The sequence below is a fragment of the Trematomus bernacchii genome, unplaced genomic scaffold (genome assembly GCF_902827165.1).
Source record: "Trematomus bernacchii unplaced genomic scaffold, fTreBer1.1, whole genome shotgun sequence".
Taxonomy (NCBI): Eukaryota; Metazoa; Chordata; class Actinopteri; order Perciformes; family Nototheniidae; genus Trematomus; species Trematomus bernacchii.
In genome coordinates this window covers 1,264,625-1,291,602 of record NW_022987714.1, presented here as the reverse complement: position 1 = coordinate 1,291,602, position 26,978 = coordinate 1,264,625, and the positions used below count along the sequence as shown (strand labels likewise).

Genomic DNA, 26,978 nt, shown 5'->3' with positions numbered 1-26,978 from the left:
TTTGTAGTCTTTCTAGTTACGTATTTTTCATAGTCTTATATTTCAACAGTTTTACGACAAACTGTGACTTTTTTGACATGGAAATTATTTTTTAAGATTGACAAACATCATATGTGTAATTCATGGCACAATTCAAACGGGATCGAAAGATAAGTTTTCTCTCTCCATTGACTTCAATACATTATTTTTCCGAAATAAGGTCCCATGGGGCGGAAGTAGATGGGCGTGACTTCGCCACTCTATAGAGTGGCGAAGTCTATAGAGTGGCGAAGTCCCTCCCCTTCCGGTGGACCTCCATGGGACCTTATTTCGGAAAAATTATGTATTGAAGTCAATGGAGAGAGAAAGATTATCTTTCGATCCCGTTTGAATTGTGCCACGAATCACACATATGATGTTTGTCAATTTAAAAGATAATTTTGCAAGTAAAAAAAAAAAAAATGTGTCGTAAAACTGTGAAGTAACACATTTGTTTGTGTGAAACGCTCAATGAACTACATCTCTGGTCAACAACACACGTCACCAAGATGGCCGTCACTACTGTCTTGTCAACAAAACGATTGACTATCCTCACTATCACCACAATGAAACACGTCCTGAAGAATGTCATGCAAAGCTGCCTGCCTGCCTTCCTTTGATTCTCTCTGAACTGCCTGGTCGTTTTAATGTTTAATGTCAACCATTTGTGCAGATAGCATGAAGTAGAGAAGATCGCCGATGCTAACGTTAGCGTTAGCATTTCTCCCCCGGGCTTAAATGGTGTATTATAGAATGATCACACCGGTGACAGTACTATTCAAAGGGTTCACGAAATATGACTACTACTCTTACTGTTTAACATTTTGGGTTACTTAATGTTACTTCATGTTAAGGCTAATAAAAATGACAAGGCTGTAATGCTAACTAACGTGCTAGCTACTAGCTAGGTAGCTAACTTGATCAAGCCACTCCTGGTCCTTTCATCAGACGGGAAGCAAAAGAACGAGCAAGACCCATTGCTGGTATAATAACAACCTGGTACTAAGCACACAGGCATCTTGTTAAAGTTATCTTATCTTAGCCAGCGCCATATAGATAGATTATATCTATATTGCGCTGATCTTAGGTATCTGAATGGTGGAGGAAAACAATTGTGACATCACTTACGCGACTCTGGGATTTGTAGTCTTTCTAGTTACGTATTTTTCATAGTCTTATATTTCAACAGTTTTACGACAAACTGTGACTTTTTTGACATGGAAATTATTTTTTAAGATTGACAAACATCATATGTGTAATTCATGGCACAATTCAAACGGGATCGAAAGATAAGTTTTCTCTCCCCATTGACTTCAATGCATAATTTTTCCGAAATAAGGTCCCATTACCCGGAAGTAAGTGGGCGTGACTTCGCCACTCTATGGGCCGGCCGCCACTGTTCAAGCGTTTGCCAATCAAACCGCGTGTATGCTGGGAGAGACATACCGCAGGTCATTTCCTCATATTCCAAAAAATGGAGGAGAAATGAATTATAACGGTAGGGAATCACCCGGTGCTTTATGACCAGTCCCTATTTAACTACCGGGATACAAACCGGAGGAGCCAGGCATGGAGGGAGGTGGCAGAGACAGTGGTAGGTTTTCGCCTGTTTGGGGAGTTTATATCCAGTTTACTTCGGGCTTTTTTGCTTCGTATGTCGGGGGCGGGAGATTCATGTGATTGGTTGTTGGTCGCGTTGCTCGCAAAAAATCCCCAAGCTTCAGATACGCCCACTAGCACCCCCCCCACCCCCACCGTCGACGCTCGCGACACAGAGGGCCTCATCATATAACTTTGCGTTTTTGCTGTTTACTCGTTACTTTACTCGACATCCTCACTCTGGATTCGGAGGTCCTCCTTAGCTATTAGCTTCACGTTAGCATGTTGTCTTTGCAGGTGCTTGTTGAGGTTTGACGTTGTGTTTGCAGCAGTGGATAAAAGCTTCTGGCCTGGACACAGTTTGCACCTCACCGTCACATTCCTGTCCTTTCTTCGGACAAACTCAAAATAATGGGCATACCTCCGCTCCACCCCTTGAAAGTTATCGCTGTTGACTCAGCCATGTTTATGCACTGCATGTGTGGACACGCAAGTCGCGCAAATGTTACGTAAATATAAACCTGCGGCGGAAATCCCTCTTGTCTGTCAAAGGGAGAATCTAGTCATTCTTTATGTTAGTAGGCTAACTAGTGTGATTACTGATTTTATAAAAGTAACGGAGTAACGCGTGTCGGGCAATGTTAGTAACTGTAGTGTGATTACTGAATTATAAAAGTAACGCGTTATACTTCTCCGTTACCGACAAAAGTAATATTATTACAGTAACGCGTTACACCCAACTCTGGGCCTCACCTCGCGGAGGGGGCCTCACCTCGCGGAGGGGGCCTCACCTCGCGAAAGGGGCTTCACCTCGCGGAGGGGGCCTCACCTCGCGAAGGGGGCCTCACCAGAGATGGGGTCGTTACTCAAAAAAAGTAATATATTACATATTACTTTAAAAAAAAAGTAATATATTACTTTACTTCGTTACTCTCCACATAAAGAGAGTAACTAATTACTTTACTCGTTACTTAACTCGTTACTTTAATCGCAGGGCCGCCCCTCCCTACAGGCAGATCACGCAGACTGCGGAGGGTGCTTCATTTTGCGGAGGGAGCCTCATCTGAAGCGCAAATGTGGCGCACCTACAGTGTAAACGCGTCACAGTTTTCGCCGCTGCGAGGCTCCACTAGCACCACTGCATTCCTCATCCTTGAAAATGTAGGATTAGCCACCATAATCAAGATCCTAGGTGGTCTAGATCCTAAGCTACTGGTAAAATAACAACCAATGGCGGCCATCTTTTTAAATGGCCACCATTGGCGCCATTGGACAAATATGCGATGGCCCTATAGCCACAAATCTTCCTTAGGGCAAGCTCTAACAGTGTGCCAAAGTTCATGTTTTTATCATCAAAAGCACAATTCTTTCACATATCTGCTGGACTATAAAGATAGTTTTGTTAACAAAACATTCCCTCAAGGTAGACAGTGTTCTTGCGTGTTGTAACAGTGCTTTCTTAATTGTCCATGCATACAGAGCTGTCATGCAAACAGAAAGCCTTACTCTGACACAAAGCAAACAGAAAAGCTTGCCCTGATGCACAACAAACAGAAACTTGTCAAGACAGTAAACCTTAGCTGAACCTTTTAACCATTCAGGGTGAACTGGGGACTAGACAGAAAAAGGGTCTCTCTATATCTTCAATTATTTTTCAGAGGTTCTCTGTCGATACAGGCTCCTTCAGATTCTCTGTATGTGTTATTAACTAAAACTAAATACAGTCAGTATTCTTAGGTCTGTAGGTAATTGTTTGTAATCAATAAAAGCTTGACGCAAACAAGACAACAATGAGACATAAATCGAGTTGCATACTTTTATTAGATTAAATGATAAATATTCTCTCTACAAAGGCAATTGCTTTGAAAGAAATACAATGATTGTTAAGACAGTATGGGAAAAGAGACTTTTACAGTCTATCCATTAATGTGACGACTGACGTTTCTTTCACACCAGTGTGGAGCTTCGCCTCCTGCGAGCAGGTAGTGCAGCCGCTGAGGTGCAATCTGTGTGTCCGCAGCCACACTCTTCCACATGGATGTACGTGTAGGGAACCACATCTCCATTCAAGCAGTGCAGGTCAATGGTGCGATTGCTGGAGCGGGTCTCCCTACAGCAGGAGCAAGAATGCTGCATACCTGCTGCTGCTTTAGAGTACCTAAAGATAGCAAAGACAGGTTGATTAAAACCTACATAAACCATGTCTAAACATTTTTGAATTGTCCAAAACCTAATGGATTTGTCACTGTTTAGAGGAAAGATAAATATTAGTAATATCATCCTTACTTGGTGAAAGTGTTGCACGTTCCTTCACAATATGGTATTTCTACCTCATTGTATGACTGACAGCCCTTGTGCATAACAAATGTCTTTGTGGAAACAGTCTTGCAGCCCTTCTCCTTCTCCAAACCTTTTAGAAACAGACACACAATTATAACCATTTTCCTTAGAGGACCACAGAGTGAAATATGTTTTCAAACGTCATACTGTACCTGATCATTACTAGTATTTATTTATTTATTTTCAGAATGTTAACCCTTTAAATAACAGTTTACTTGCATAATGCTCGTTACAGTATGTTTTATCAAATGTGTATCTGTACACCACATGCTATTAAAATCCGTATAATAAATGCTAAGTCAATGAGAAACAACATGATTGATGAATTTTTGTTTTTTGAACAAAAATCCAGGGACATTTTGTGAAGAAAACCAGAAAATTAATAAATGTATTTGATATGGCTTCATATGGTGTAAATATAGTTACAATTTCAGTTCTGAAGTCAGGGCTCTAGATTAAAGCCGTGATATAATAATGCATGGTTTTATGCTATAGTGGCTGTGGGATCAAACATTCAGATTTGAATTGTCCTTAAGGGTCTGACTGTAGGTTTGTTATATATATATTATATATATAATTGTATGCAATATTGAACAACTACTAATTCAAACATTTCATTTTGAAGGCATCTACTTTCTGTCCAAGACTAAAGAAAATGTCACACTCACAAATTTTACAACAGCCATCTGCTGAAGTCTGAACTGTGCCCTGCAGAGAAATAAATTGACATTATTTGTTTTAACATATGGTCTCAGAAACACAGACAATTCGGTGTCATCAGTTAAAATTGATAAATGATACTTACAGGTTGGCAGTTGCTCTGTTGAAATGGTGGGCACACAATCTGGGAATTGAACGTCGTTAAAGTATCACCAACCTCAACACAGGTGTAATGCTGACACTTATTCTCAGGTGGTGACCAGGTCTCTCCTGGCTGAGAAGAGAGAAGGATATACACACAAACACACACACACATACACACACACACACACACACACACAAACACACACACAAACACACACACAAACACGACGAAGCCGGATTACGGACTGATATAAAAAACAAGGTACTTTTTAAACATTATGATGTGAGGTAGTAGCCAGAAGAGATGATCCAATTTACCTTCAAGAGCTGTTTAGTTTCGTTTAGACTGACAACACAGTGGGTCTGCACACATTTTCCACAGCACTCATCTGACTCAGGTTCCAGATATTCATATCCCTAAGGGAAAGGGTGAATTTAAGTTGCAGAAGTAAAGTCCAGTTCACTCTTACAGAAAACAAAGTGAGAAAAACTACATGTATAAAATGTATTGTGTGTATGTGTAAAATAGGTGTAATTTGACTTACCATGCTACAATCTGTTTTACATTTCTGCAATGCACATGTTATCATGAATAGTTCAGAATGTTGGTCCATCTGATTGGTACAGAGACAATCCTGGCATGGTGCTACAGGAACTACAGAGCCAGGCTAGCAAACAAAGAAGAAATGTATTCATACTTGTGTTTTAGCCATACAGAACATGTTCAGCAGAAATTATAATGTCAGAAGTTATACAGTATATTAACAAATCATTATTTATATATAAATATACGTATATAGACTGTATATACAATAATTACATATTTGCATTTCTTATTTACCTGGTATTCAGAGTTTTTGTGGACACATACTCTTTTTGGTTCTAGAAAAGAGTAAGACAAGTTAAATCGTATTACAATCATCTTTAGCTTTTATATTACATTAAAACTATTACAAAATAATGATCTCACCACATATACGTTCTGGACAGCATTTTCCGTCAGGAACACTGACAACTGGAATAAATCCTACAGGACAGTTCAGGTTTGTAGGTGGGCAAGTGTTGCTGTGACATTCTGTGGAGAAGATAAAACGGTGAAAGAAAATAGTTAATAGCCATGAATATACTTATCAATATGTATCATTTTCCAAACTCTGGAGGACAAACATGCATTGATGCTACATGACTTACCACAAACAAAGGCAGAACAGCAGGGGTCTGATGGATTAGTTGCGTTGACAAGGACAAACCCGGGACCCATGCAGTTTGTAACCGGTGCAGTTGGGCACTCTTTAGGCTTGCAAGAGACAGTCTTGGTGGACTCGTCACAGATGCAGTTTTGGCATTTGTACTCAAACCGCTCATTGAACTAGAAGAATGAAACAAAGTTGTGACTTAATTGTCTTTTGCAAGTAAATAACTTTGCTTGGGATTTCAAATTAAAATGAATACAAGACTCACCTCACGAGGATTTCCCTCAGGATCAAGACATCCTGTTGGAAAATGGTCACTTAATGATTAATACGATAGACTCTGCTCGACGAAAATATTTCAGAATATACAACACACTTACCACACTTATCAACACATATGCCAGACTCCTTGTTAAATAGTTTCATTCCATCAGGACAAAAGCAGCCCTCAGTAGTGTAGTTCATTCTTGGTTCATTAGAACTGTAATATTAAATAAAGATAGAACATTTAGTTTGCTCTATTTCTTTTGGATCTCTAAAACATAGTACATTTAATACACTGTATGTTGCAACTATGTTGTTCACAACCAAATAGCTATTGCTACCATCCATTATGATCTTCATCTCAGGAAATCTAATGTGCAGATTGCTGTAAAATTTACTTTTTGATTAAACTTACTTGTCTTCACAGGTTGGCTGTTCTGCAGGACCACATGGCTTGTAAACTTTGTTTGAAGGGCAGCCACTTTCTGTGAGTGAAAAAACATAATAAATACATAAATAAAAAGCATCAATAGCAGTGCATCGCAACACCCCTAGCAGTATAATAAAATGCACAACAGCCTGGTCAAATTGTGCTGGATGCAACAAAAGTAAGAAGGCGCTTCCTTCCTTGATTCCTCTGATCTCCGAATTTACAGTAAAAACAATGAGGAGTTGCTTACCACACAAAGTGGTGTGGTTTCTCCAGTACAGGCAAACCCCAGCCTGCGCACAGGCAGCAGCATAAGTCTGCAGACTTGTGCACTCCACTGCTGGGTTGGAAACATGACAGCTGTCAAAAACACAACCTTGGTAGAAATTGTCAGGAGAGACAACTGGATGGCACGCTTCAAAGACTCTGTGAAAGTAAAACACACACCAAAACCTCACAATGGTGTTTTAAATACAGTATGTGAAATGTATGCTGATGAATGTGAACTTTCCAATTTAGATTGGAAAACGTGTACCTGCTCTTAAGAAGGTGACATATGGAGTCTGGCTTGCAGGGAGTTACAGTTGGTGGTGGTCCAGGTTTATTGGTGGGTGGTACAGATGGTGTTTGGCAGTCAGGTTGTTCAATGTGTTTTGCAGGCCAAAAGTCGGCCATCACTGCACAATTTTCGACCAGCAGACCTCCAGGCAACTTGCAGTCATCAGCCTGGTTGTTATTGCATGTGCCTGATGGTAGAGTGGCAAAACACTTAATATTACAGTTTGCAAACAAATAAATTATTGTTATGTGCACTGAAGAGATGTATGTTCTTACCACAATGCCCCTGTGTGTTGCCGCCAAAGTCACTATATGGAAGGGTGACACTAAAGCCAGTTATTCCAAATGTAATGACCACTTTAAGTCGAGGGATTTCTAGAACCAAGTTGATGCCAGTATCCAGGATCTTAACACCTTGTTGAGCATAAGGTAGTTTCAGACGTATCCCATTTTTCCGTGCCTACAAGGAGAAAAAGGGAATCAACTATACAGTATCAAAATAAAAATGATCTATAAATTGTGACTAAGCATTCACCAATGCTATTGCACCTATTTTACAGTAATCTACGTAAGTATTTCTGGTTGGTCTTTAAGAACAAAAAAACAAATATGCATTTATCTATATATATTGTTTTACCTCCAGCTGCGCTGCTCCAAGAAGATTATGATTAATGAGTGTGACAACTTCGGATTGGTATGATATAATTATTGATCGGGGACAAGAAACATCTTCAGTGGGATCACAATAGACATTTTCAATATAAATGTTCAACTTATGTTTTGGGGAAATCTCTTCCATCAAAACGTAAGTACAGTTTCCTTGATAACTGTAGAATAATCCATCAAATGTGATGTAATGAGGATCTCCCCAGCCTTCACATACACCTGAAAAGAAATACAGTTCAAAAGTTGAAATCATTTTAAACAGAAAAGAAACCTGTTATTATATTAATCCTTTAACTACAGAATGGCTTACAGTCACAAACGTAAAGCTTGCAGCATTTGTATTCATCATCCACAAGAATTGGTTTTTTTCCGTTGGCACAAGTGATCATCTCAAGGGGTGGACATTCATATGGAACGATTTCAATGGTGTTGTTCTCAATGCATTTAGCCATAGTGCAGTTACATAATAAGAACGTCTCATTTTGCTGATGGAAGGAGGAAAAATGATTGAAATCAGTATTGTGCAATAAATGCAAGTATAGATTTTAACGTGCAAGATACATTAAGATTCTTACTGCTACATCCCATTCAGGGCAGGTAGGTATATAAGTCGTGGGTGTCACTGGAGGCATGGTTGTGGTTGAGCAAAGTACAGGCTCCTTGTGAATCTCACAAATATCCGAACAAATCATTGTGAGACATATATTGGATCCGATGTGTTCGATGCCTGGTATGACATCCCCTAAAATTGGGAATAAAGATAAGGAATTGATTAAACTGTGGAAACCCTTACAATAACCATTTGAGAACTCAAAGAAAGTATAGTTGTACTTTTTTCTTACCTGGCTTATAATGAGTTCCATTAAATATACAGAAACATTCTGTAGTTGAAATAGTATTTGGTTCAGTGGGTGGGGTTGTAGATTCTGTGGTTGTGGTTGGTGTTTCAGTTGTTGTAGTGGGTTTAGTTGGTGGGGTTGTAGATTCTGTGGGGGTGGTTGGTGTTGCAGTTGTTGTAGTGGGTTCAGGGGGTGGGGTTGTCGATGCTGTGGTTGGTGTTGCAGTTGTTGTAGTGGGTTCAGGGGGTGGGGTTGTAGATTCTGTGGTTGTAGTTGGTGTTGCAGTTGTTGTAGTGGGTTCAATAGGTGGGGTTGTAGATGCTGTGGTTGGTGTTGCAGTTGTTGTAGTGGGTTCAGTGGGTGGTGTTGTAGATTCTGTGTTTGTAGTTGGTGTTGCAGTTGTTGTAGTGGGTTCAGTGGGTGGGGTTGTAGATTCTGTGGTTGTTGTGGGTGCTACAGGTGTTGTAGTGGGTTCAGTTGGTGGGGTTGTAGATTCTGTAGTTGAACCGATAACTTGTCCAGTTGGTGGTGTTGTTAAAGTGGGGCCAGTTTCAGGTGTAAAAGTGGGTGGGGTTGAAGATTCTGTAGTTTCGGTTAGTGTTTCAGTTGTTGTAGTGGGTTCAGGGGGTGGGGTTGTAGATGCTGTGGTTGGTGTTGCAGTTGTTGTAGTGGGTTCAGGGGGTGGGGTTGTAGATGCTGTGGTTGTAGTTGGTGTTGCAGTTGTTGTAGTGGGTTCAGTGGGTGGGGTTGTAGATTCTGTGGTTGTTGTGGGTGCTACAGGTGTTGTAGTGGGTTCAGTGGGTGGGGTTGTAGATTCTGTGGTTGTAGTTGGTGTTTCAGGTGTTGTAGTGGGTTCAGTGGGTGGGGTTGTAGATTCTGTAGTTGTTGTGGGTGCTACAGTTGTTGTAGTGGGTTCAGTGGGTGGGGTTGTCGATTCTGTGGTTGTTGTGGGTGCTACAGGTGTTGTAGTGGGTTCAGTGGGTGGGGTTGTAGATTCTGTGGTTGTTGTGGGTGCTACAGTTGTTGTAGTGGGTTCAGTGGGTGGGGTTGTCGATTCTGTGGTTGTTGTGGGTGCTACAGGTGTTGTAGTGGGTTCAGTGCGTGGGGTTGTAGATTCTGTGGTTGTAGTTGGTGTTTCAGGTGTTGTAGTGGGTTCAGTGGGTGGGGTTGTAGATTCTGTGGTTGTTGTGGGTGCTACAGGTGTTGTAGTGGGTTCAGTGGGTGGGGTTGTAGATTCTGTAGTTGTTGTGGGTGCTACAGGTGTTGTAGTGGGTTTAGTGGGTGGGGTTGTCGATTCTGTGGTTGTTGTGGGTGCTACAGTTGTTGTAGTGGGTTCAGTGGGTGGGGTTGTCGATTCTGTGGTTGTTGTGGGTGCTACAGGTGTTGTAGTGGGTTTAGTGGGTGGGGTTGTCGATTCTGTGGTTGCTGTGGGTGCTACAGGTGTTGTAGTGGGTTCAGTGGGTGGGGTTGTCGATTCTGTAGTTGTTGTGGGTGCTACAGTTGTTGTAGTGGGTTCAGTGGGTGGGGTTGTAGATTCTGTGGTTGTTGTGGGTGCTACAGGTGTTGTAGTGGGTTTAGTGGGTGGGGTTGTCGATTCTGTGGTTGCTGTGGGTGCTACAGGTGTTGTAGTGGGTTCAGTGGGTGGGGTTGTCGATTCTGTAGTTGTTGTGGGTGCTACAGTTGTTGTAGTGGGTTCAGTTGGTAGGGTTGTAGATTCTGTAGTTGTTGTGGGTGCTACAGTTGTTGTAGTGGGTTCAGTGGGTGGGGTTGTAGATTCTGTAGTTGTTGTGGGTGTCACACATGTATCTACTTCACAACATACTCTGATCTTATAGTTGAAACATTTCCGTGGAGGTCTAAATTGGTCCTCCTTTCTACATATTAAACCGACTCCTAGATCACAAGAAACCTGTTGGCCAGTCTGAGTTACAAAGTCATTGAAGTCCATTTCAGGATCCTTTGTTGATCTACAATCAATTTCTGTGATAGTTTCACACAGTTGTATCCCACTATTTGTGATGTTCTCATACGTTTCCCAGTCACTTTTGTCCTCTAATGGGTTATGCACATCGTACCAGTCTGACCACTCACATGTTTTAATACAAGGTGTAGTGGATTCAGTTGGTGGGGTTGTAGATGCTGTGGTTGTTGTGGGTGCTACAGTTGTTGTAGTGGGTTCAGGGGGTGGGGTTGTTGATTCTGTGGTTGTGGTTGGTGTTGCAGTTGTTGTAGTGGGTTCAATAGGTGGGGTTGTGGATTCAGTGGTTGTAGTTGGTGTTGCAGGTGTTGTAGTGGGTTCAGGGGGTGGGGTTGTAGATTCTGTGGTTGTTGTGGGTGCTACAGGTGTTGTAGTGGGTTCAGTGGGTGGGGTTGTAGATTCTGTGGTTGTAGTTGGTGTTTCAGGTGTTGTAGTGGGTTCAGTGGGGTGGGGTTGTAGATTCTGTGGTTGTTGTGGGTGCTACAGGTGTTGTAGTGGGTTCAGTGGGTGGGGTTGTAGATTCTGTGGTTGCTGTGGGTGCTACAGGTGTTGTAGTGGGTTCAGTGGGTGGGGTTGTAGATTCTGTGGTTGTAGTTGGTGTTTCAGGTGTTGTAGTGGGTTCAGTGGGTGGGGTTGTAGATTCTGTGGTTGTTGTGGGTGCTACAGGTGTTGTAGTGGGTTCAGTGGGTGGGGTTGTCGATTCTGTGGTTGCTGTGGGTGCTACAGGTGTTGTAGTGGGTTTAGTGGGTGGGGTTGTCGATTCTGTGGTTGCTGTGGGTGCTACAGGTGTTGTAGTGGGTTCAGTGGGTGGGGTTGTAGATTCTGTGGTTGTTGTGGGTGCTACAGGTGTTGTAGTGGGTTCAGTGGGTGGGGTTGTAGATTCTGTGGTTGTTGTGGGTGCTACAGGTGTTGTAGTGGGTTCAGTGGGTGGGGTTGTCGATTCTGTAGTTGTTGTGGGTGCTACAGTTGTTGTAGTGGGTTCAGTGGGTGGGGTTGTAGATTCTGTGGTTGGTGTTTCAGGTGTTGTAGTGGGTTCAGGGGGTGGGGTTGTAGATTCTGTGGTTGCTGTGGGTGCTACAGGTGTTGTAGTGGGTTCAGTGGGTGGGGTTGTAGATTCTGTGGTTGTTGTGGGTGCTACAGGTGTTGTAGTGGGTTTAGTGGGTGGGGTTGTCGATTCTGTGGTTGCTGTGGGTGCTACAGGTGTTGTAGTGGGTTCAGTGGGTGGGGTTGTAGATTCTGTGGTTGTTGTGGGTGCTACAGGTGTTGTAGTGGGTTCAGTGGGTGGGGTTGTAGATTCTGTGGTTGTTGTGGGTGCTACAGTTGTTGTAGTGGGTTCAGTTGGTGGGGTTGTAGATTCTGTAGTTGTTGTGGGTGTCACACATGTATCTACTTCACAACATACTCTGATCTTATAGTTGAAACATTTCCGTGGAGGTCTAAATTGGTCCTCCTTTCTACATATTAAACCGACTCCTAGATCACAAGAAACCTGTTGGCCAGTCTGAGTTACAAAGTCATTGAAGTCCATTTCAGGATCCTTTGTTGATCTACAATCAATTTCTGTGATAGTTTCACAAATTTGTATCCCACTATTTGTGATGTTCTCATACGTTTCCCAGTCACTTTTGTCCTCTAATGGGTTATGCACATCGTACCAGTCTGACCACTCACATGTTTTAATACAAGGTGTAGTGGATTCAGTTGGTGGGGTTGTAGATGCTGTGGTTGTGGTTGGTGTTGCAGGTGTTGTAGTGGGTTCAGTGGGTGGGGTTGTAGATTCTGTGGTTGTTGTGGGTGCTACAGGTGTTGTAGTGGGTTCAGTGGGTGGGGTTGTAGATTCTGTGGTTGTAGTTGGTGTTTCAGGTGTTGTAGTGGGTTCAGTGGGTGGGGTTGTAGATTCTGTGGTTGTTGTGGGTGCTACAGGTGTTGTAGTGGGTTCAGTGGGTGGGGTTGTAGATTCTGTGGTTGCTGTGGGTGCTACAGGTGTTGTAGTGGGTTCAGTGGGTGGGGTTGTAGATTCTGTGGTTGTTGTGGGTGCTACAGGTGTTGTAGTGGGTTTAGTGGGTGGGGTTGTCGATTCTGTGGTTGCTGTGGGTGCTACAGGTGTTGTAGTGGGTTCAGTGGGTGGGGTTGTAGATTCTGTGGTTGTTGTGGGTGCTACAGTTGTTGTAGTGGGTTCAGTGGGTGGGGTTGTAGATTCTGTGGTTGATGTGGGTGCTACAGGTGTTGTAGTGGGTTCAGTGGGTGGGGTTGTCGATTCTGTAGTTGTTGTGGGTGCTACAGTTGTTGTAGTGAGTTCAGTTGGTGGGGTTGTAGATTCTGTAGTTGTTGTGGGTGTTTCAGTTGTTGTAGTGGGTTCAGTGGGTGGGGTTGTAGATTCTGTAGTTGATGTGGGTGCTACAGGTGTTGTAGTGGGTTCAGTGGGTGGGGTTGTCGATTCTGTAGTTGTTGTGGGTGCTACAGTTGTTGTAGTGAGTTCAGTTGGTGGGGTTGTAGATTCTGTGGTTGTTGTGGGTGCTACAGGTGTTGTAGTGAGTTCAGTTGGTGGGGTTGTAGATTCTGTAGTTGTTGTGGGTGCTACAGGTGTTGTAGTGGGTTCAGTGGGTGGGGTTGTAGATTCTGTAGTTGATGTGGGTGCTACAGTTGTTGTAGTGAGTTCAGTTGGTGGGGTTGTAGATTCTGTGGTTGTTGTGGGTGTCACACATGTATCTACTTCACAACATACTCTGATCTTATAGTTGAAACATTTCCGTGGAGGTCTAAATTGGTCCTCCTTTCTACATATTAAACCGATTCCTAGATCACAAGAAACCTGTTGGCCAGTTTGAGTTACATAGTCATTGAAGTCCATTTCAGGATTATTTGTTGCTCTACAATCAATTTCTGTGATAGTTTCACACAGTTGTATCCCACTATTTGTGATGTTCTCATACGTTTCCCAGTCACTTTTGTCCTCTAATGGGTTATGCACATCGTACCAGTCTGACCACTCACATGTTTTAATACAAGGTGTAGTGGATTCAGTTGGTGGGGTTGTAGATGCTGTGGTAGAGGCTGGTGTTTCATTTGTTGTAGGAGTTTGAGTTTGTGGGGTTGTATATACTGTGGTTGTTGTAGGAGATTCGGTTGGTGTTGTAACAGGTGTGGTGGTGGCAATTGTTGTTGTTGGGACAGTTGTAGATATGCAAGTTTCATTTTCAAATATCATTGTCCCATTCCTGCATATTGCATAGTAGCACATTCCCATATTGTCAGTGGCATTGAAAATAACTTCCTCTTCCTCGTATCTAGTATTGTTGTAATAGCAACCATCACATTCCTCCACACACAACCCAGTCTTTTCATCAAATATCGGCGTTTCTTCTGGGCATAAAGGGTAGCAGCCTGTACAAATCACAACATTAAATGTAATACATTGTTTGTGTAATTGATCATTATTGTTTTTAAAATAGTTATTTATTCTACTTGAAACTGAAGATTGCTTGGTTGTCACATATAAAATAAGCCAAATTGGATCATTTCTACATTTCAGATTTTAACCATCACATAAAGCTGAGAAAGTGTGAGTTAACCTCTCACCTTCCAGGTTGGGTAAAGGTGTGCTGCAATTTTCTTCTGGATTCATACAGGTCTGGTAGCAAGGTTTGTGGCAAGGATTGTAGTGCCACTTGCATTCACCTGGGTTGTTGTAGTAATCACAAAAGACAGCTAGGAAGAAACAATGAAAAAAAGGTTATGTTTTAAACAAAGTAATTGCTGATGTAGGCTATCTCTTAGTGAAAAAGACCTTAAACATAAAGTCAACCTGATACGAATCCTCACATTAATAATAAAGATTGAAAGAAGTTTAAGGTAACTTGGGAAGTTATTAGGCATCATGTATATAAATCATTGCATCGGGTCCCATAACAGCTTCTTAGCACCAGAAAAGCTGTGAAACCTGAGTTTATTCTTAGGGTTCGAAGGCATATATATTTCACATTGTTGTATACTTACGACAGATTTCTGGAGTTCTCCATGCAACACATACAGAAGCCTCATTACACGCTTGAGCATAAGCTGCAACTGCTGAGCAGAAACATTCACAGTCTCCTCCAGAGTCGCAGGCACATGAGTCTTTCACACAGTTTTCATAATATGGAAGGGGAGCAACCTGTTAAGTCGTAAACAAATTAGTTACATTTGTTCAACCATCACACTTAAAAAAAAAACATAAATGATTAACAATATGTCTGCACCTTATTGTGGCAATGTTTGAACGTATTCCCAGTTATAATGCTGCACATCATTTTTGCCCAGTGATGTCGATTGGGTTTTGCGCCACAAGGGTCAGCATTCTTATCCACATCTGGGCAATTGCTTGACACTTTCCAGCTGTTTGCGAATTCTATAGGATTGCTTACTACCAGATGACCCTGGGTGGTGAAGTCGTTCTGTCCATCTCCATCAAAATCTCCACACAGACCACACACCTCTCCCTGTAAAGACATACAAAAGGAGTTAGTGATTTCTTTCACATTTTATTCCATAACAAACCCTTTGGCACTGCAAGAGACAGACATTTTCCAGGCTTTAATATACTTCCATTATTTCCACAACCTATTTACTAAATATGTTATTAATATTGTTATAATTGTAATTTCAGAAAGTTAATATGGTGTAAACCGCTTATAGTGATCGAGGTTACAGTGATCAACTGCTTATATAGAACAGATAAATAAAACTTTGGCACAGGATTTGTGTATAGTAATCAAGTCATCCACTAACTTTTCATTTTGAGCTTTTCATACATTACAACATGTTGAATTTATAAAAATACATTTTAGAGTTTTTGTAAACAACACAACACAGTTACATGTATAGCCATAATATAATTTGAACTACAGTGAACAGATGTTATATACAGTAGGTAGGTACTGTATTGCATTTAGGTGAATTTTTATTTAAACAGTCCAGTAAATTAATTTCTACAATAATTTTGAAAAGCATTTGAAACAGATGTACTGTATTTTGTCAAAGTGGTGTGAAGAGAAAGCAGACAGCTAGACTACAGATTAAAAAAATGTTTTACATCATATCAAAACTTGAATATTTAAACGTTTCAAACACTTAAACCAACAGATTTCAGTCATCATATGAACAATTTCCGAGACTTACGCTGTGCATTGGTTCCAGGATAATGTGAACAGTTGTTTTTCCATCCCACATCACCGACAGACCAATGGCTGATTCTATCACCACAAACAAGCCAACCCTTCGTATTCTGTACTGAATCTCAGCACCCTGGCCCAGGTTCAACTCTTCATATTTACCCTTCGATAGTTTAATTTCCATTCGCTGTAATGTTAAGGAGATTCTTGTTAGTTTGACAAAATAAATATTTTGTTGGATTGAGTCCAATATATCAGGTGTTGGTATTATGTCTTACCCCCAGATAGATTCTGACAGTTTTGGAGCACGTGGTGCCTGTAGTTCCACAAGGTTCATTTTCTGTGATGACCCCAAAGCTGTCCTGCACTGTTTTATTGCCACATTTGTTCTTAAAAGAGAAAGATGTATTGATTCATTAAACATTTTCCCTTTATATTAGACATGTACCAATGGTAAAATTAAACCTTGGCTTGGACTCAAATTTTCCACAATAGTTTAGTACAAACACTAGAACACAAACACATTAATTAATTCTCAGTAGAGTAGGATTATATAATGCATATTTCATATGTCTTTAAGTAAATTAAATGTAGATATCATCCCAAAAAGTATATCAAGTTTAGTCTTCAAGATTAGAAAAAAGTTAGACATTTATACATGACTGACTTTCAACATTTGTTTACCTTCACAGCAACATAGGCACAATCTCCATTAAACCCATATGTTTGCTGATCAAATGTATTGTAGTGGCCACTCCCATAAATAGTGCAAGTTTGTGGGCATTTTTTCTCGCTGCACACCCAGCTTCCACTTTTGCAGGTACTAGATCAGAAATGGTAAGATATAATACAATGTTTTAAAATACCACAATGATGTAAATGTTAATAATAGTAATATATAAATATAATAATGTTTATGCTATAGTATACTTCTGATTTAAAAACGAGGTCATACCAGGTGTTGCACTGCTCGGGGATTTCTGATCCAGGGGCATAAATATGGCCATCGTGCTTACATGGGCACTGATTTCTTTGCACACAGGAATCTTTGCCATCATCGAAAAGGCCAGCTGGACACCGACAGCCAGATTCACACTCAGTGGAGTCCTGAGAGGAAAGAAGGACGACATAGATAGTAAAGGAGAAAAATGAATAATACTTGTTGGGAAAATACTGAATGTACTCTTCTAATATCAGAGTAGGACATGATAACAAAGGCCCTATGTAGCTGTGTACGTAACAGGATGTATGATTACCTACGAGAGCGTCGGGACACACTGTTTTTAGGTTTATGATAGCTATGTGACAACTATTAACATGATGATTCAGCCTCTATGGAGATGGACATATGACTGTCATGTTTATTGCTTACGCAGGTCTTAGCTAATCTGAAGTAAACATTGAATACTGCTTTGAACCAGTATTCTAACACTCTCTTGTATATAAGCATGTCAAGGACACTATTCATGGAACTAGTTGTACCATGCAGCTTTGTATACAGTATGATGACTACTTCCATTCTTGCAAGGATAATAAATACATGTATCCTGATATTGAAGATCAAGCCGGTGACAAGTGATATTTTTCTAACAATACTGTTCAAGACTCTAGAAACTCTGTGGAACTAGTGAAACCCAACAGATTGTTTAACATCTTAAATGTAACAAAGCATCCATCATGAAATTAAGGAAATAGACAATAGACTGAGATGTTTTAGACTGAGAGCTTACGCAATCATCGCTGTCCAGATTCAGACATGTTGGAGCACAGTGCAGGCCCAGGTCCCCTGAGCCAGCAGCAGAGCAGTTGAAGAACTGTTTTGAAGAAGGGCATGCTGTAACAGAAAAAGATTCAACATACCAGTATCAACAACACAAGAAACAGAATCGATCAAATACTTGTCTTGTGGTAAAAAATAAATAATTAAATATATAACGTACTTGATGAGCGGGCTCTCCAAGAATGGCAATGAAGCATTCCATTGTTACATACACTAGAAAAGACACCAAGGATATGAAATTAAATACAACACAAAGGTACCTGAAAACTAACAATGTATTCAATTCACTGGTGGAAAGTATATTTATATAAGGACTCTACCTAAGTACAGTTTTGATGTTCTTGTGCTGTAGTTCAGCTACTTTATACTTCTATTCCACTTTTCTTCAGAGGTTAATATTATAATTCTCTCACTTACATTAATTTGTAACCTTTAGTTACAAGTTAGCCAAGTTAGCACCAACGCTATCAGCGGCAACACACATATTTATAAATCAACAATTATTATACAAACATATAACATATATTATTCTAAAATGGGTAATTCTGCCAAATAAGTACTTTTAAGTTTTGTACTTTAAGTATGTTTTGATGCTAATACATGTTCACTTCACTTCACTCAGTTTTTGTTCAACCTCTGGTGGGTTAATACTGCAGGCATTACAAGTGTTGTAAGGTTTGTATCGTATGTATCACTTGTATATAGACTCTTATGGCACTACTTCTATTCTATTTTATTGTATTTACTTGCACTATTTTATCTGTTTTATTGTGTTGCACTGTTGGAGGAGCCTGGGACCTAAGATTTTCATCGACATAACTACACTTTTGCTATGTACGAATGACAATAAAAGCCTTGAATCTTGAATATAGGACAGTTCAAATCCAATGTAACCAAATGGCATGCAGCTGACTCACCAGTGCTCATCTTTGATGCTGATGGACTTTCCTGACTTGATGTAGACTTCGTTATGGTAGCAGGGACATTTTGCCATGGGGATGCAGATGCCGTTTTCATTGAGGTAGAGACCATCAGGGCAGGAGCAGCCGTCCACAGGCAGGAAGTCAGAAATGCAACTCTGCTGCACGGAGCCGAGGGATCTGCAGGTCAGCTGGCATCTCTGATGCTGGTAAGAGAAGATCTGAGACGCTGGGCAGTTCCTGGAGTATTTATCTGTTTTATGCACAGGATGAGAGGATTACTGTTACTGATAAGACTTTATAACCATCATTATAATAGTAATTATACTGTCAACAAATAATGAATGATTATCTTGTTTCTTAATCATTGGAGATGCATTAAAGTATTTGTTAACCATTTACCAGAATATTATATTATTTCATTAGTTATAAAAGTTTTACAAAATATTTCAAAAGAAGTAACAACAAATGTTGCTCATCATTAACAAATACGTCATATAGTATAATACAATATTATGCAACTATTAACTGTTAAAACATAAATGATAGATTACCTTGTAATTAGTTAACATAATCATTGTGTCATCACATAATGTCATTGTTTAATCAGTTTCACAGTTCAATTAACAATCAATTTAATATTATTAGTGATTTTGATTGTTACTAAGTGCTACCTAGTTACTTTATAGTTTTTAAATCCTTACCGCACACTTTCTCTCTCCAGTCTTCCAGGAACACTCCCTTAGATGCACAAGCCCGAGCGTAGGAGGAGAAGACGGCACACAGACAGTCCTCACTCTTCTCACAGTTGCAGCTAGCATAAGTACATCTCTGGAGAAGACAGAAAGCACTTTTAGAGTATTACATCCCCATCAAAGTGTAATTGAATGAAAGACAAACAGAAAGGTTTTGCAGTACCTTGTAGTACAGCTCAGGATCCACCACTGAACGGCACTGAGCGAAGCTGCTGTCTGGACTCAGCAGCAAGGCGCACCAGTGTTTGGCATACCACTCTGCAGAAACAATAGCCTTTTATTTTCAAAATTCTGTTTTCCTTAAAGAGACAGCTCATCCCAAAATCAAATGGCACTCGTCGTGTGGTGCTTATAGCGGCAAGAAAATATCTTTTTAAAAACCCGCCAAACGTATCACTGTGCAGAAGGAAGCGTGGATCTACTCACGACTGAGACGCTAAGAAAGTTAGCTAGAAAGAGAATATTTCCTATAAAAGACAGTCTGTGGATTATCTTGGGTAATAGAGAAAACTTTTTTTTTTGGACAGAGACATTCGATTTATAAATGTTTTTTCAATTGGAATTTTAGAAGCAATTTAATAATAATATATTTTTTAATGATTGTATAATTTTATTTTTACTGAGAAAGTAATGGTTTGAAATGCCATGCATTCCATATTTCAACATGTTACAACACTCTTCCAAATACAAATGCCTCAATTATTTTGTTTTCAAACAATAAAATATCAAGCAGTGCTTTTTACCATTTTCCACACTGAGGGAACAAGGGTCTTCAAGTCTCTCCTCTCTGTCTGAACACATGTAGTTAGCCTTCCACGAGTTACTGAAGGTGGGAGCTGTTCCTTCCACGATCCCCTGAGGAGTCTTCATGTCATCAGACAGGACCATGTTGAAGTTCCCGCATAAACCTGTAGACAATGAATATTTTATTAGCACTTATACTCAAGTGCAAACAATTGGCTAAAACCAAAAATAGTTACAAGGAAAGTATCAATTACTGTAATGAGAGTATAATGTATATGATTAGGAATGTGGGTACTCTATTTGAATTACGACAAATTTACATAAGAAAAAAACTATTTTATACACTGTGAATTGAGGGTTACTAGTGTGGGGTTCAATTTGAGATTTGAGGTTTTGTTTGTTTAGAGAGAAGAAGAGTGAATTTAACCACAAATCCAACTCACCACTTATTACATTAACTGATGTTTGTATCTATTTCATGTATATTGTTTAGTTCTTTAGGAGGGATTCAGAGGTGATGGAAAGACAATCAGCCTATACAGATGTTCTTGTGTTAAACTTGTTACTGTAATGAATAATACATATTTAATAAAGTGTATTACCAAACATCATCATGTTTATTTTTCCACCTGTCAAGCACTACCTGTCCAACAAGTATTGCAGGTTTTTCATTTATTCATTATTCTAAATGTACAGTATTCTGACATCACTCTGATATCAAGTTAAATGTACAACTTACCACGTGTCTTTGCTCTGTAGCTTTGGTCAAGGCTGACATAGACTTGCATGACGGGCACATGCTGGATCTGAATTTGCAACCCGAAACTTGTCTGGAGCATGATGTGGAAGGATGAGGCGTGGAATATGTTGATGTCACCTGGATAAAGATAAGTACAACATAAGTTAGATTGTTTTCGCTGATGTCCTTGCACACATTTAAATTACAATAACCTTTATACTAAGGGTTTCTGACCCACCTGAGTGGTATGGCAAACTGACTGTCTGCATGTTCTGCTTCACTGTGCCATCGGAGGTGAACATTATTACCTGGATATAAACAGAGTTGATCATTGCAGGGATAGATTTGAATCTATGAATGTCTTCTTTCCTGACAGACTTTAACTCACATTGTTTCTGTCATTGTTCAGCACGATTTTAAGACCCTTGAGGCAAGTGTCAAACTCTTGATTTGCACATGGCACCAACTGAACCAGGATGGTAAACTTTGGACTTGCTTTATCCTGAAATATAAATAGTGAGAACAAAATATTAATTTACAAATGGTATTATTGAAATCAGCTCATTATGCATTTTATTTTGTAATTGTACAAAGCTATAGCTAATTCACCTTGCTTTCCACTTTGGCTAGGGTGTAGTAGCAGTCCCCATGGAAGGTGTATGTTTTCCCGTCAAAGGTAGTCACATGTGAGCCCTCCTCCACTGCACAGGTAGCAGGAGTCTGAAGGCTCTTACAGGCCCATTTACCCTCAACACATGTACTGAAACAACCCAAAAAAAGTCACTTAACAATAAAAAACAAGATTAAGCTAGGCAAAATGAAATATAATGCTGATTAAATATTCAAACTTACCATTCCTCTCTGTCCTGTCGGTAAACCTCACCAGAGTTGTAGATTTTGTTGTGTTTGCACTGACACTCAGATTGAGCAATACACCCTCTCATGGAAATATCATCAAACACAGTTCCTGAAGAAGACACACGTAACATGAACTTTTTATAGACTAAGACTAGGGTATCTATAAGGGTAGTAAAACATGTGAATGGCACTAACCAGGAGGACAGAAGCAGCCGTCGATCTTGTGATCCTCACACAGAGAGCTTGTGTCGAGAAGTGTGCATGTATCCATGCAAGGGGAGCCACTCTCTTCATACACCATGTTGAATGGGCACTGTTTGGCTGTGAGGAAAGGACATGATTTAAATAAACTGATGTAAGTGAGAGTTTGTGGGAATTCTTTAATAGGGAATCAAGGGTGATATATTTAATTCTTTGATGCTTTGGATGCATGAGATAAAAATCCCCTATAAACAGAAACACAGTACCTTTTCAAAATAACCCTACTAGTAAAGATTACAATATTTGCATCCAAAATACAGTTGGCTAGAGGTATAAAGTACCATAAAATGAAAATAATCAAGTAGTACCTCAAATGTGTACTTAAGTGAAGTACTTCAGTAAATGTACTTAGTTACTTTCCATCACTGCATATAAAAAATAAGGATAATACAAAAACAGAAAAGCGAAAGAGATCTTAAAACCTTACCACATAACTGAGGAGTCCTCCAGTTGGGAGGCGTTCCCCCTGCATGGGAACACTGTCTGGAGAACTCAGAGAGTGTGCTGCAGACACAGAAGTCATTTGGACTGTTGGAGCAGCCACACATGTCCTGCACACAGGTCAGGATGTACGGCTCAGGGTTGATCAGTGTGGTGCAGGAGCTCCAAGGCTCTGAACGCAGAATCTGGGCACAGGTGGTTTGCTAAACGGGAGGAAGAAACAAAGTTAGCAAATACCACCTGAGTACAGTGTGGGAAAATAACTGACTCCATTTAACAAGAACTGTACATAGTATACATTTGAGACTGTTGTACTTAAATATTCTGCTACATTGTACTTCCACTCCTTTTGTACTTTCTACTTAACTTTATTCATTTGACCAGTTTAGTCACTTTGCAGATTATTTACAGATAAGATATTACCAACATAATGTATCATAGTACAAGATGTGAGCACTTTATATCACCAGATATCACAAATGCTAACACTCACAAACTCCTTGCATGAATCCAGCACAGCCTCCCGAGATTCATCCTCCTCTTCATCCGGATCCTCACAAACTTCATTTGGACGGTGGACTTTCTGTTTGTTGCCGAACTCAATGGGGCTGATTTTGCGACCTGCACATGATTGTTGTTATAATACCAAATGTCAAAGATGCGGTCGATGATTGTGGAAATGTGTTAATGCATAAAGTAAATAAGCATAGTATACCATTATGAATGAATTCATCGTGGACAGGAACCCCATTGAAGTCTCCACAAAGACCACAAGTACGGTTTGCATAATCAGTATCCAGTTCCACCTGCAGCATAGCAAGAGGTTATGACACGTTTGGCTTTTTCACAATTTCAAAAAAGGCAAAACACCAGTTAATTGTAATTGCCTCAAAAAATCATAAAGAATTCTTAACCAAATTCATGTATATTACAATTTAAAGTTGCATTATTGTGTGCTGAATAGTTAAATGGTTTAACAGTCAAACATTTTTCTTAAGTTTTTACCATGACTGCATCGTCCCCGTTCCACATGACAGTGATGCCGACTTTAGATTGGAGCTTGATGTTACCAGCATTTTTTTCCACTTGTACTCCTGCATTGAAGTGTGGCAATTTGACACTGGAAAATAAAGATGTTTTTCTTATTACAATGAACTTGTATTGTAGAAAAGAGTGGTACAGTTTCTTTCCAAGGCGGTTTGATGTTCTACTCACGGGATGTCATTCACAGTGACCATGTCCTTGCTGAGGTAGAACAAAAGGTCGTTGATGGTGACCACCACATGACTGACTGTAGGGTTTCCATCTTTGACCTTCCTCCTCATGTGCACGGAGAACTCCTGGTAGGACTCGTGGCAGTCGGAGACCAGGTTGTACTCACACGTGCCAGGGAACTGAAACACATCTCCGTCGAACGTCTTGAAGTGCTCCCGGCCCCATGTGCTGCAGATGCTGCTCACATGGTTGTGAACTGAGGAAAATGTTTGAGTGTAGAAAACAGTTCAAGTTACTAAAGGCAGAAAGACTGACTTAAGAGATGATATATGCTTTACAATATTCATAACAAAAAAGCAGAATAGTCCCTCCACACAGCATCCTTAACAATCTTACCCAGTCTGGCTTGCACGTTGATGACACTTGCAACAGACAAAGCAAGGAAACACAACCACACACTTCTCCCCCTCATCATTGCCATTGGCTTTTGGTCACCGGAGCAGATAATAGTTAGACTGCACTTGACTGGCTTTTATAGTGAGATTGCACTTTTCTTGTGGACGCCTTTTGTCCAAAGTTTTATTGCCAAGACATGGGCAACATATGCTGAATGGACGTCTGACGCATTTCACAAGTCCAATATAATCATTCCTACATCCTCCTTATTGCTTGATTGAACAAATATGCACATTGATTAACAATTCATAGAAGAAATGGGCTGCAATAAAAGGGTTTTGTTGACAGTGTGCTCGTTAAATGATATCAAACTAATTCTCTTAAAAATACGCTCTCTTATTTTTGGATTAAATCGGTAATACATCAGTTACACAGAGTTCGGACACATTTTTAGTAGAAATCAGCTTTTTTCTGCTTTTTAATCAAGTGAGGAGAACTTATCAGGTATCATATCTTGGTATGAGAATGGTGTTATGGTATGATTATTATTTTATTATCGGATTAAGATCCAACCTCGTCACAACCAGTGACTGCCGGTATATGCTTGAACAAACAACACAGTTTGTAGTAAGCAGGCATAGATTACTGATAAAAAAACAGATCCAATGTCATCAGTGCAAAACAAGCTTTTTTCTTTCAATCAGCACAAAGTGTTATGCATTTCGAAGTGGCAAACTGCTCATATTCTTTGTGTATAGTGTCTAGCCCACTATACACAAAGAATATTAGCAGTTTGTATGACCTGCCATTATTGTATGAATTGGTTCAATGTAAGCATGTAGTATAAAATGTCGGAAAACTGGAAAGGTGCTATTTAAAAACAACTCCCTTTAACACACACAGTTTTCTTTCTGTCCATCTTTAAGCTAAGCTGTTAAGGAACTTCTGCTCAAAAAGTGTGGTTCAAATGCTTTAGTCAAGTCTTCAAACTGTATTTAGAGTACTTCAAGAATCAGCTTGAGGAACTCTTTTGTTCCTCAGTCTGTAAGATCAGTTTGGGTTATAAGTAGGTCTCAGTGTACCTGGGATAAATGCTTTAAGTAAGCTATGAAATAACCTGCAGTTTATCATCCACTATTCATAGTGTCTGTTGTGATGTATGTTTGTAGTCATGGTTTTCTTTTTTGGTTAAATGTTGTATTTGTATTTGCGATAGAACACAGGACCCTAGTGGGACATTAGGATTCAGACTCTGAGTTTACATCAATGATGATTGGTGCTCAAAAGTCAGTGGCAAAGTGGCACCTTATTTTCATCTGTAACAGACAGAGAATCAACACTTTTGAAACAGGGCTGAAACAGAGGGGATTATGCTACAATGCATGATCTGTTTGGTATTTCGAGCCAAACACTTCAGAGACATGTTTTGTATATATCCGAGACCGATAATATATTGATGAAAAACAGTATAATAGGGGACCTTTAAAGATGCCAGACAGAATATCTGCTTAGAAATGTCTGTGTTTTTGCTGGTATTTATATAATGAAACCAATATTTCCCTCTGCCAAGGAAGTCATGTTTTCTGTTTGCTTGGTTTAGTTGTCAACAGGATTATAGACAAGACTACTTGGACTGATTTTCATAAAACTTGGCGGTAAGGTGTAACTAGGAAAGACGGAGTTGAGCCAAATCCCAGGAAGGATACACACTTATTTTTCTCTTTCATTAACATTTTGAGATATAGTCCTGGCGGAAGTATGCGCCCTGGAAGTTCCTTCTAGTTAAATGTTTGTTCAAATTTGGTGACTCAGTATGCTTCATTATCTATATTGCACCTGGTGCGTGAATAGACAGGATCTGCAAACTGCATTGAACAACATCCTTGATTACTGTCACCCTCTACCTGCACTGTCACATTAAGGCACACAAGACTTGGCATGACATGGGCAAACTTTCCCACTCTCTGACGGACATGTGACAAGGAGTTTGTGTTGTGATTACAGTCATTATTGGATCAAACACCATTCAAAGGTAGAACACTCCTTAAGAGACAATATTATTACAAGTTAAAACAACTATGAACACGTAATTATAAGTGATAAACAAATGTTTGAACAGATATTTCTCAATTATTAAATAATAGCTGGTCGATACATCTGACTAAAGTTCGACCTTACTGTACATTGGTTTTATCTGTGAGGTTATATCTTGGAAACAAACACATCGCCATTTAGTATTACCTCACATAACCGTAGAAGCTCCTCCATGTGCAAACAGGGCTTTGGGCTACTCCCACAGGGGGACAGCTGCATGATGAGAAAGGTGTATAGTTATTCCTGTCTGACAGCTTATACAGATTGACAGATATAGGATGTTGATTGAGGGAGGACTGTACTTTGCCAAATTTCCTCACAACTGTTTGGTTTCATAGCTGGCCTATTCCAGATGTTTTCATCCGTGTTGACACATACTTTAATAGGCTCATTACATGAAACACAAGTTGCTATTTGCCATTAAAAACAAATAATGTATGCATACATGGACATTTGAGCACGGTTCATATTTTGTGTATAAAACACACCCCAGGCCTATGCTGTCTCCAATCATTTGGAGAGGAAATATGTGTATAGAAAGTAAAGTTCTATGTTACGTAAAGTATGTAAATATAACAATTTGTATGCTGTAAAAACACAAAACGGAAACAATTTCTACTTCGTCTGGCTGAAAACACTACCACTGTCTAATTAGTAATGCAATCATGAGCAGCCAGTGCTAAAGTAAATATTACATTTGCAACTATGAATACTTGTTGTAGTAATTATTTAATCATCCATCATTTGGTCTGCTTTAAAAGTCACTGTAAATGTTGGACATCAGTGCCTTAAAAAAATATTTGCACATTAGTTTCTGAGTATGGCTAATTACTTGACTCGAGTTAATTAGGCCATTAGTGCTGTTATTTCGTTTATTTCAAATTGCAGGAACAAGTGGAATCAGTTTTTACCTATGCAAACTTCTGGGTGAGAGTT

The 26,978-nt window shown here is 39.9% G+C and overlaps 1 protein-coding gene across 1 annotated transcript; it reads right to left on the bottom strand.

The window, feature by feature from the left end:
- Nucleotides 1–3,425: 3,425 nt before the first annotated feature.
- On the bottom strand, nt 3,426–24,046 carry LOC117491934 (mucin-2-like). Its single transcript, XM_034142080.1, is given in 45 exon segments — nt 3,426–3,775; nt 3,904–4,027; nt 4,626–4,665; nt 4,763–4,891; nt 5,080–5,178; nt 5,307–5,429; nt 5,603–5,643; nt 5,732–5,836; nt 5,953–6,130; nt 6,223–6,254; nt 6,335–6,435; nt 6,634–6,703; nt 6,899–7,074; nt 7,184–7,394; nt 7,483–7,666; nt 7,844–8,091; nt 8,183–8,357; nt 8,448–8,614; nt 8,715–11,132; nt 11,134–14,073; nt 14,269–14,397; nt 14,686–14,842; nt 14,928–15,167; nt 15,847–16,026; nt 16,118–16,228; nt 16,524–16,662; nt 16,795–16,946; nt 17,570–17,673; nt 17,780–17,832; nt 18,537–18,792; nt 19,244–19,370; nt 19,458–19,552; nt 20,038–20,202; nt 20,778–20,915; nt 21,016–21,085; nt 21,166–21,279; nt 21,387–21,537; nt 21,630–21,744; nt 21,831–21,956; nt 22,324–22,540; nt 22,831–22,958; nt 23,053–23,143; nt 23,343–23,457; nt 23,553–23,808; nt 23,949–24,046. Coding segments are annotated over 45 exon segments (11,277 nt in total). The 5' UTR covers nt 24,025–24,046; the 3' UTR covers nt 3,426–3,564.
- Between the last annotated feature and the right edge of the window lie 2,932 nt (nt 24,047–26,978).